Below are 11,428 nucleotides of genomic sequence, written 5' to 3'. Positions count from 1 at the left end.
TCTTCCTTTTTTTTAATGTTTTTATTGATTTCAGAGAGGAAGGGAGAGGGAGAGAGAGAGAGAGAGTATCATGGATCGGCTGCCTCCTGCACGCCCCACACCAGGCATGGAGCCCACAACCCAGGCGTGTGCCCTGACCGGTAATCTAACTGTGACCTCCTGGTTCAGAGGTCCCCTGAGTCATGCCGGCCGGGCCACAGGCCTCTCTTGACCCTGCATGGACACATACTCCGGAGTGACCCGAGCTGTTTCTCTGGCCAGGAGCACGTTTCTGGGGTGACAACATGTGGGCGGAGATGGTGTTAGCCAAAGCGCTGCGATTTCCTCAAGCTTCTTTTCATGCCAGGGTTTGACAAGGGCCGTCCCTGGTAACGCAGCGTGCGGGGGAGAGGACAGGCCGTCACAACCTTGCTGCTGCATGTGGGTGGGACCAGCATCCTCCACGGTGAGCAGGTCCACAAAGGCAGTCAGAACGAAGGCCCACGGGACTGGACCCAGCTGTTTCACTCCCAGACTAGAGGCCCGGTGCACGAAGTTTGTGCACAGGTAGGGTCCCTGGGCCTGGCTGGCAATCAGGGCCAGCCGGGGCCTTCCTTCATTCCGTGCCGCCCCCTGGTGGTCAGTGCACGTCGAACTCCCGAGGGGACACTTTGCATAGTAGCTTTTATATATGTAGGTAACTGTGCTGAAGTGGGAAATCAGCTTCAGCATTTCCGTCTGCAGTCCCAGTTGGAAGGCCGTTCCCAGCAGTCCCCTCCCCTGCCCCCTCTCTTTGTTGGCGGCTATAGGGCGGCCCTGTGGGAAGGACGCTGGGAAACGCTCTCCTGGGTGGCTGCATTGTCTGGAATGGGTCCCTGGTCCTGGGGCAGAGGGCAACGTTCCCCATGAGCTCGTCCTCACAGCGGGTTCACAAATCCATCCAACCGGAGATCAAATGGGTCCATTCGTGCATTCGAGCAAATAGCTGACGGTGTTGGAAACGGGGGTTTTCCGAGTTCCTTGAAAGGCCCCTGCGAAGTGGAAGCTGAGCCGAGGGAAGGAAGGCCTTTCCTGGTAGCGAACCTGCAACTGCACTGATTGGGGCGTGGAGGCCGGGACCGGGCACCGAGTCCTGCGGGAACCGAGACGGCACCGTGCAGCCACCCTTGGTGATCAGGGCAGGACCTGAGAAACACAGAGGAGTCCAGCCAGTAAGGTATGTTCAGCCTCCTTCGCACGCCTGGTCTTCAGTCCCATGGAGGGCGCGTGCGAAAGACTATCCCGGCCCGTTGGCGTTGCAAGCGCGGCCGCTTAAGTCTGTGTCTCACCGTGAGAGGCTGTGATCTGAAGACGTGCACTTGAGAGACAGTCGCCCGCTTTCTTCCTTTCAAAACTGTGCTGAGTGCGTGAGGATCGAACCCCACTTCCGCTCCGAGCCCTGTCCTGTCAGAACGCGTTTTGCATGTGCGCGGGGCTGGTCCAGGGCGCCTTGCTCTCTGGAGTCACTGTGTTGAACACACAGGGGCTGTCACGTGTCACTGCTACCCCCAACAACCCGCGCCCCCAAACTGCAAGAACATGTGCCCTCGTCTGTTTCCGGGAAGCACAGACGTGCCCTGGACCCTTGGCTGTTTCCCTTGAGGACAGCCAGGCTCCGCGATGGCCTCTGATTCTGCCTGTTGTTTTAAGACAGGCCTTGCGGGCCGTGGGAGAGAAATAAATGCCGCATAATGAAGTGCTTTCGTAGTAGATGTGCCAGCAGGGGATAGAGATCAGGCCACTCCAAGGGTCACACCCTCACCTGAGGGTCATTCCTTGCCGGCCCCGCCTGGCCGCGGTGTGTTCCAACCGCATTGGGAGCTGGTCTTTGGATCCCCTGTCGTGTTTCCAGCGAGAACATGTGCAGCCTCTCCTCCATGCGTCTCCAGGCCGAGCAGACGGGAACTCAGCCTCAGACGTCAATCAAACGACTATCTACTGACAGGCTCTTGCATGATAAGTGTGACGGGCAGTTCCTAGGGCTGCTCAGAGGTGCTGGGCCGTGGAAGGGGGTGACAGTGATGGCCCCTCGGCATGTGGGGGAGGCTGGTGCAGGCAGCTCCCCTTGTCCTGGGAGCTGACAGGCTCCGCCCCCAGCGAGGCCCCGTGTCTCCAGGGCGTTCACACAACAGCTCCTACCCATGTGCGGGGCCTGCTTTCAGAGCAAGGCGCTTCACTATCACCTTGGTTTTCTACGGAATCATGTTGTTTATAAAAATCGTAATTCTATTTAAAAACCACTTATTGTGTGTACTGTGTGCCCGGAACAGTGCGAACTACTTGTTAGCATAATGCTTCTCCTGTGCAGATGCCAAAAGCTCAAGCGAAGCCATGTTAGGGTCACACAGAGCGATGTTAGGGTCACACAGAGCGATGTTAGGGTCACACAGATGGTACACGGAAGACAGGGCTCTGGCTCCAGGGGCTCTCACGTCGAGGCTTTGCTTCCAAGCACTGAACTGCACCTGATTTTAAAAATACAAGTATCGCCCTCGCCTGTTTGGCTCCATGGATAGTGTCGACCTGCAGACTAAAGGGTCCCAGGATTGATTCCGGTCAAGGGCACATGCCCGGGTTGCAGGCTTGATCCCCAGTGGGGAGCATGCAAGAGGCAGCCAATCAATGATTCTGTCTCATCTTTGATGTTTCTATCTCTCCCTCCCTCTTCCCTCCTCTCTGAAATTAATAAAAATATATTCAAATATATATATATATATATATATATATATATCCCTTTTAAAAAAAATACAAGTATCTACTGTGTGATGTCATATATTATAATAGGCTGTTGTGTTACACGTTGTCAAGGTCCAAGACTTTATTTATCCTAAACGTGACTATTCAACATAGTCATTGCCAGGCAAAAACAAGACTTCCATGGTAAGAATAGTGGGCTATTACCTATTAGAAAAAATAAAAGTCACGCTATTGAATGTATCCTTTAGTGGTTTTGGAATTGCAGACCTCGCCCCGGGCACCTCGGGTGAGCTCGTTATAGCAGCTGAGTGAGACGTTGGCACCAGCCTCCCAGGCAGCTAACCCCAAAGGGAAAACTGTTGAATTACCAGGTTCATTGTCAGGCCAAGGGAACAGGCGCCCCCTGGCGGGGACGCACTTGGTCCGGGGGTTGGATTCCAAGGAGCTGTCCTGTGGGTGCTTGGAAATAAAAACAAACGTGAACAGAAATTTGAACGACAGTTTTGCAAATCACGTAGAAAATTCAGACAGTTGTGGTTTTTTACATAAGTCCTTTCGAAACGAATAACTGACCTAAAAAAATAAACTGACCCAGTGGGATTTTTTATGGGAACTGAGGATCCCAGTGAGAGGCAGAGCCATTTGGAAATTATATAGAGATGATAGAGATAGATAGAGATAGAGATAGAGATAGAGATGATAGAGATAGAAATGATGTGGATATAGATATAGATATAGATATCCTCAGATGTCCCCACAGATCTATAGATGCATACAGAATATATCGATACCTCATTATCTGTATCTGTATCAACATACCTAGAGAGAGGGATTGGTCGCAAGGAACTGGCTTCTGTCTTCATGGGCAGCTAGGCAACCCCAAATCCACAGGACAGGCCACCAGGAGGGCGTGGGGCCTCAGGTGTCGCTGAAGCTGTGGCCACAACGGCTTCTCTTTGTGGGGCGGCCTCCATCCGGCTCTTGAACCTTTCGATGGTTGAGCCAGGCCCATGCGGCCTGACCGGGATGTCTCTCCAGGGAAGGTCCCGGTCACAGGCCTGTAGACCTGCAGATCCCTTCACAGAAACACCCGTCAGCGAGGATGAAGCAGCCGGGACTATAAACAAGCCACGCAGACGCACAGAGCGAGCCTTGTGGAGCCAAGATAACTCGGTTTCCACATATTGCTTCTAATCAGACCTAACTAGGGGGAGAGCGCAGAGAGCCACAGAATAGGCATGTATTGCTTTTATAATTTTTTAAAGGCTGTAAAAATTATTTGTTAAAAAATTAAGCATTAACTATTTTGGTCCAAATAACGTAAGAACGAATGTCTTAGTAACTTAATAGTCATTTGGGGAGAAAATAGCTCATATAAATTGAAAGAAATATATGTTTTTATTTTGTTCTTAAACAGCTACATCTTCTGCTCCAAACAGGTGTCGCCGTGTGGTTTCTTGCTGATGCTCTAAGCACGGGAAACCCAGCTTTGCAAACACAGGGTGTCATTAGAGGGTGGCAGCACGGGGGACATGGACACCGCGACCTGCCTTTGTCAGTAATTCACACGGTCTCCAGCGGGTGTCGAGCATCCCTGTGTGTGCCTCAGAAATTTACCGACACCATTGCACCCTAGGAGCTTGTTGCGGCACCCCAGGGTGCCTTGGGGCACAGTTTGGGAACTGGAGCCTAAGCATTTTTACAAGCGTTTTGTGGACATTCTTGAGTTCGGGATGATGAAATTTAAAACCCGGCCATTTATTAATCAAATCCGACCTCCTAGATCAGTGGTCGGCAAACTGCGGCTCGCAAGCCACATGCGGCTCTTTGACCCCTGGAGTGTGGCTCTTCCACAAAATACCAACTTCTGCGCATGGGCCATGAAGTTTCAATCACACTATATGTGTGCACCCGCACGTGGTATTTTGTGGAAGAGCCACACTCAAGGGGCCAAAGAGCTGCATGTGGCTCGCGAGCCGCAGTTTGCTGACCACTGTCCTAGATCCTCATTCTGTGTGAGACTGGAGTTGTTTCCGTGAGGAAGCCGCTGCCTGCTGGGACTGCATTTCCGCTGTCCTCTCAAATAGCGGCGCAGGGCCACGGGCATCGTGGCCGATCCCCACAGCGTCGTTTTGCCACGTTGCATGCCTTTTGCCACATGGAAGTGGTGGGCTTAGTCTGCGCTCCCGCCTTTCTGTTTGGTACTGTATCGTTGGTTCTCCGGCGCTGTGTGAAAGGGAACTTCGTGTCTCTGTCGGAAAAGGCCTCTTCCTTCTGACAAACTGATCGAGCTCCGGGGTGTTCCTCCACCGTGAACTGATTTCCTGTCTCATCCACTGGCTGATAGGACGGACGTGTGTGCCCTGCCAGGCCCCGGGCAGCCCGGCCTCCACAGGAAGCAGTGGGTGAGGTCACACAGTGAGCTCTGCTGAGTGACGGGTCAACACAGCCCCAGGGCCACACAGAGTGACAGTCACACAGCCACACACGGCCACACTCAGCCACACCCAGCCACACTCAATCTCACACAGCCACACTCAGCCACACACAGCCACACTCAGTCACATTCACAGCCATACTCAGTCTCACGCACAGTAACAAACACACGGTCACACCCACAGTAACAAACACATGGCCACACACACAGCCATGCTCAGTCACAGTCACACTCACAGTCTCACACACAGTAACAAACACACGGCCACACACACAACCACACTCAGTCACAGTCACACAGTCACATAGACACACACAGCAAACACACACACACAGTCATAGTCATACACAGCCACACAATGTGACTTTCTTGTCAAGTCCTGAGGTTTCGGTCGTCCCCAGTGAGCAATTCAAACAAGAAACTGGACCCAGTGAGGAGGCGCCACAACCTGCGGGGAACTGTCTCGGACACCTGTCCTCTGAGACAGGAGGGACGGGGATGGTTTAGGGATGAAGATGATTGTTTTCTACATCCTGTTGGTTTGGGGTTTCCTCTATCCGTTCAAAGCATCTTACCTTAACACATTGTATGCGGGAAACATGTTTACACGTTTTACGTATTTATACGTTCTACCAGTGTAGTAGAGCGCGGGACACGTATTAGTAAGTTTTTTATAGACTAGCGGTAGAATGCGGGTAACGTACAAATACGTAAACTAAAGTTATCGTAATTTTACTGAACGTTGCCATTTGCGCAAAAAATTAGCAAAAATGGCCCGCGCCACCTGTTAGCGCGCAATAAAAACTACTCGCAAACAATGTGATAAGCAAAACAGCTAACTTCCTGGCTGATGCGCAATGTTCACTGGGGAGCTTTCAAGTTTCTAGAACTTTGTGTTTTCCAGAAACTCGGGGCGGTGCCCTAGCCGTCGCCTTTGCCCTAGCGTCACCTGTTGCCGGCAAACACCCCCCAAACTCTGTGATTGGAAACAGCAGCAGTCTGGCTCCTGCGTTGCCGTATTTTGTTTTCCGCACAACCCTGTCATTTGGGCAGTCCTGGGAAGACAGTTTGCTCCCTGAGGGGTGGGCTGGGGCCACTCGGCCAGGAACCAGAGGATCCGTTGAAACGGGGCTCAAACACTGGCCGGCTGTCCACTCCGAACTCAGCAGGGCTGGAGGGCCGAGAGCCTCCCCTGGGCCTCCCCATAGGGCCACCCAACGGCGGCTGGGCTGCAGAACCAGCACCCTGAGAGAGGGCTGCAAGTTGTGTGCTCTGCACAGCTGAGTGCTCCCCACAGCTGGCAGGAGCCCCTCTGACATCCGTGTGCTCCCCACAGCTGGCAGGAGCCCCTCTGACATCCGTGTGCTCCCCACAGCTGGCAGGAGCCCCTCTGACATCCGTGTGCTCCCCACAGCTGGCAGGAGCCCCTCTGACATCCGTGTGCTCCCCACAGCTGGCAGGAGCCCCTCTGACATCCGTGTGCTCCCCACAGCTGGCAGGAGCCCCTCTGACATCCGTGTGCTCCCCACAGCTGGCAGGAGCCCCTCTGACATCCGTGTGCTCCCCACAGCTGGCAGGAGCCCCTCTGACATCCGTGTGCTCCCCACAGCTGGCAGGAGCCCCTCTGACATCCGTGTGCTCCCCACAGCTGGCAGGAGCCCCTCTGACATCCGTGTGCTCCCCACAGCTGGCAGGAGCCCCTCTGACATCCGTGTGCTCCCCACAGCTGGCAGGAGCCCCTCTGACATCCGTGTGCTCCCCACAGCTGGCAGGAGCCCCTCTGACACCTCTGTGCTCCCTACAGTTGGCAGGAGCCCCTCTGACACCTGTGTGCTCTCGTCTTCCCGCAGCTCGTCTTCTGCCGCGACTGTAAGGACGCCTACCACGAGGGGGAGTGCAGCGCCCTGGCCGCCGCCTCAGGGGCAGCTGCTCAGGTAAGGTGCCCTCGTCCCCCTCGGGCTCAGAGTGTGGGTGGGAGAGAAGAGCTCTGTCCTGAAGGTCCTGGAGGGTTCCACTCGGAATCAACAAGAACCGGGCCGGGCGCCTGCAGCCTGGGAAGGGGGCAGTGGCTCCTGGGCCATCGGATCCTTCCAGAACCTCACCCCTCGGGGTGGAGCCGCAGACTCCCCGTGTGGGGGCGCAGGTGCCTCCACATCGCGTTTCCCCGAGGTGCAGGGTGTAGGGGTGAGGGACACAGCAGATCAGAGAGTCCGCACAGGAGATGTGACACCAGGCAGCCACCCCTAAGCCGGAGAATCCATACTCACCTCATGCTTATTCTCTCAAAGGCGTCTTTGCTTAGACTCTGGCAGAAATGCCTCCAGGATTGAAATGCCGGGAGTGTTATGCGGCGCAGGGACATCATGGTTGTTTAGCAACGTGGTGAGCTATGCTGGGTGGGGGTTCAGCCTCGATCAGTAAGAGCGCTGTCCGCTGAGCCCCTCCGGGCTGCATCAGGCCTCAGGGAACGCAGCTACGTTCTCTCTTATTTATTAACTACTAGAGGCCCGGTGCACAAATTCGTGCACCGGTGGGGTCCCTCGGCCTGGCCTGCAGGATCAGGCCAAAACTGGCTCTCCAACATCCCCTGAGGAGTCCTGGATTGTGAGAGGGCACAGGCCAGGCTGAGGGACCCCACTGGTGTACAAACGGGGCCGGGGAGGGGTGCGGGAGGTTGGCCAGCCGGGGAGGGCTCCAGGGCGTGTCCGACGTGTCTCGCTCAGTCCCAATTGGCCGGATGCCAGCAGCAAGCTAACCTACCGGTCAGAGCATCTGCCCCCCGGTGGTCAGTGCACATCATAGCGAGCAGTTGAGCAGCCTTACCATATCATTAGCATATTACACTTTGATTGGTTGAACGGACAACCGGACACTTAGCATATTAGGCTTTTATGATATAGGATGATCCATCCAGCCTCAGGGGCAAGGACTCACCCCTTCAGCACAGCCGGTGAGGATGCTCATTCTTCTCTCCTGATAGAGACGTTAGCAAGGGTTTAAACGCCACATCTGCCCGGATAAATCCTTCCGTCATTCTATTGACAGGAGCTTCATAAATCAACATAGAAATTCCAGAACATTTTAATTTTACTCTAGAGAACTTTAAGTGTCTGAATGCTGCAGAGTCAGAGCGTAAGGAAGTAGATCCCCGTACGCCTTCTGCAGATGTAGTTACTCAGTATTCGTGTAATTACACACACATAACTGCCGCGCTCAGGCTTCTCGCCAGCCTCTGAATGCTGGCCCGAGACCTGGGATGTTCGGCTGAATTGCCGTTTCCGTAGCAGCGGTGGCAAAGCTCTCTCTGCTGACTTTGTCTGGGCCCAGGAGCATTCACATGGGAGCCCACTGGGTAGTGATGTCAGGCTGGATAATGACCTTGAGACCACCCTGCCCTCCCCTCAGGGTCACTGTACCCCGGAGGGTAGAGCCTGGGGCCCTGGGAATGGACTTGGCCTTGCACCTTCCAGCCAGATCCTGTGATGACCACAGGCCTGGACAAAGGCTTCCAGGAAGCGGTGCCCCCACACCTGTTCGTGTAAAACAGTGGGAGTCAGTGAAGAAGAGCATCGTCTCACACAAAGCTGCCCAGGGGCCCTGCCCACCCCGTCGTCTCCTTCGCTCTCCATTGAAGAGGAACCAACCAGCTCTGGCGTTACAGGTCGACGGAGCCCACATTTTTTAAAGCCGCTGTAGCCTTCCTGTTCGCTGGGGGAAACGGGAGGGGTCCACGCCGGCCGTCAGCACAGAGGACTGGTACCAACCGGTACCGCAGGCCTGTGTCGCAGACACGTCACTGGCCCACTAGCCGACTTAAACCAAGGGTCTGTATAGGCCAGTCACCCTCCTGGGAGGGTGCAGCCCCTGTGTTTCTCCTCAGGCTCAGAGGGGAGCCACAGGGGAGACTTAGGCAGTAAACAGCGATAGTGACAGGCTCACCACGTCTGGGAGATGCATGCCTTTGTATGATGCTTCCCCGCAAAAGTCCCGGACGGTGGGTCAGTGTGTCCGGAGGAGAGTGAGGTCAGATACAAAGCGTTCCAGCAGAGGGCACTGCCTGGGCAAAGGTGCCGCCGGAATCTCCTCACCTGGGCGCTCAGTTCCTCCTGCGTCCCAGCCCCAAGACAGCATCTGCTCCATAGGCTTTTAACGGGTGTTTGCTGAGTGATGGTGGCATCTACACGAAGAGCCATTCTCTCGTCCCTTCAAGAAAGATGTGCTAACCCGCTCTGGTGGGTCAGGTGTGTGGTCGGCTCGGGGGCTGAAGTCCCTGAGTCACAAAGCTGATGTTCCTTTACTAGACGCCTCAGTCCGTCCACATGTGGGGAGACCCGGGGAGGGGGCGCTGAGTCAGGAGAGGGGGCACCAAGGGAGAGTCTGCCAGGGTCCAGCCCCAGCAGGTCCAGGGGTCCCCAAAGGTGTGGACGGAGTCGGCGAAGAAGGAATGACACGGAGACAGCGTTCAGTTGATCAGCAGCCTTGCCAGGATCTCTAGCCACAATCTCCAGCCAAGTTCTGTGTCCATGTTCTCTTGCTAGGTTCTCCAGCCAGGTTCTCCAGGTTCTCCAGCCAGGTTCGGTTTAGGTTCTCCAGCCAGGTTCTCTAGGTTCCAGCCAGGTTTGAACCAAGAAAGAGAGAATTCCTTTGTTTGGGGAATTATGTATCCCCAAATTTTCATGGGCTTGCAGTGGTTTTACCTCTTCTCATCACTGATTTCTGTTCTGAGGTTTGATTGACAAGTACCTTCTTTAGGTCACTCCAACTTCACTGTGCATGTGGTGATCCTCCCCTTTGTCAAGTCCCGTCCCCCAGTAATCTGCAGGGGCACAGCGCCAAGAAGGTGAGCAAACATATTAAGAACAGTATGCCATATATGCCAGGTCCCTTGAAACAGCAAGGATGGACCGGCTCCCCGCAAGAGTCGAGGGAGAAGGCCCTGCTCAAGCCCTCCCGGCAACGCGGCCGCTTCCCGCCTGGAGCCCTCATCCTGGGGCCGCCTCCCACCCCTCGGATTCGAGAACAGAGCAAGTCACCCAGCGGAACCGGAACCGCAGAAGTCTCTGGCACGGCTGTCAGGAGCCCCAAGAGGAGGAAAAGAAGATGGGACATTCTCCGTGAGCTAATCACCAGCAGCCACCGTCCTTAGTTCAGCCACAGCGACCCTTGGGTGGGAAGAGCGAACCGAACGAGCGAGTCATCGACTGAAAGGCTGGGTTCCGTTACTCGTCTCATCACAGTCTAGTTTCCGTTCCCTAAGGCTCCCTCCACCAGCAGCGGCTGCCCCCTGGGGTCCCCCAGCCACAGGCTTTGCGGGGTGCCACTCGCCACAGCAAACAGTGGGAACGGAGCTGCACCCCTTCAAGCTGAAGGCTTTGGGCAGCCTCGTGTCTGTGATTCTGACAGCCCCCTCACTAGCCTGGTCACCGTTCCTTTCAACGCGCTTCTCGGGTGGGATTCAGCCGCGTGGCCACTCCCCACGGCACTCCCTGAGGCCGAGCGCTCTCTGTCCTCGATGCCCATCATCCGGCCGGGCCAGCCCAGGTCTCCTGTGCCCATCAGGCGTCTCCCGTCGGTTAGACTCCTTGACCCTAAACTTAATGCATTCCTTTTACTAATGTGTGTTTTTAAATCTATGTTAATTGATTTCAGAGAGGGAGAGAGAGACACACATCAATGATGAGAGAGAATCATGGATCAGCTGCCTCCTGCACACCCCACACTGGGGATCAAGCCTACAGCCTGGGCCTGGGCCCTGACCGGGAACTAAACCGTGACCTCCTGGTTCCTAGGTCCATGTTCAACCGCTGAGCCACACCATCCAGACCGTGTGCATTATTTTTTAAATACTAAAATGACTGGTTTAACATTGGTTTTAAAATGTTGAAAAGCCCTAAGCTGGGAGTTTGGGAAGTCGGTGGCAGGTGGACCCACAGTGGGAAAGGCTCCAGCCTCTGGTTCATCTCAACCGGGGTCCTCACTGAGGGGCACACTGCCAGGGGCCCTGGCTCTGTTACCTCCTCCCTCCTCCCAGGCACCATCCAGAGAGCCCGCCCTCCCACCCGGGCAGGCCCCGGGACGCAGGCTGCCCCACGCGCTGCGTCAGAGCGGGCGAGGCCCCGTGGCCAACTTGCTGGAAAAGCACTAAATGCCCATTCCTCAACTGGACGCACAAGTCACGTCCCATCTGAGACTCAGAAACACGCCGTTTAGAGCATCTGGTGATGTGGGGAGTGTTTCCCAGAAACCTGTTTTCACCCCCACACTCCCCACGCCACA

At 55.2% G+C, this 11,428-nt stretch overlaps 1 protein-coding gene across 1 annotated transcript in view; it reads left to right on the top strand.

The window, feature by feature from the left end:
• The window catches only part of PARK2 (parkin RBR E3 ubiquitin protein ligase), a 394,517-nt gene that overhangs the window by 376,302 nt on the left and 6,787 nt on the right, over window positions 1-11,428 (top strand). The window contains exon 10 of the mRNA XM_006757721.2: window positions 7,003-7,086. Coding sequence (XP_006757784.1) covers window positions 7,003-7,086 — 84 coding nt within the window. The remainder of the gene's footprint in view (window positions 1-7,002; window positions 7,087-11,428) is intronic.

Source organism: Myotis davidii, unplaced genomic scaffold (genome assembly GCF_000327345.1).
Source record: "Myotis davidii unplaced genomic scaffold, ASM32734v1 scaffold1494, whole genome shotgun sequence".
Taxonomy (NCBI): Eukaryota; Metazoa; Chordata; class Mammalia; order Chiroptera; family Vespertilionidae; genus Myotis; species Myotis davidii.
The sequence above is the reverse complement of the archived record's forward strand: the minus strand, read 5'-3'. Positions and strand labels throughout refer to the sequence as shown.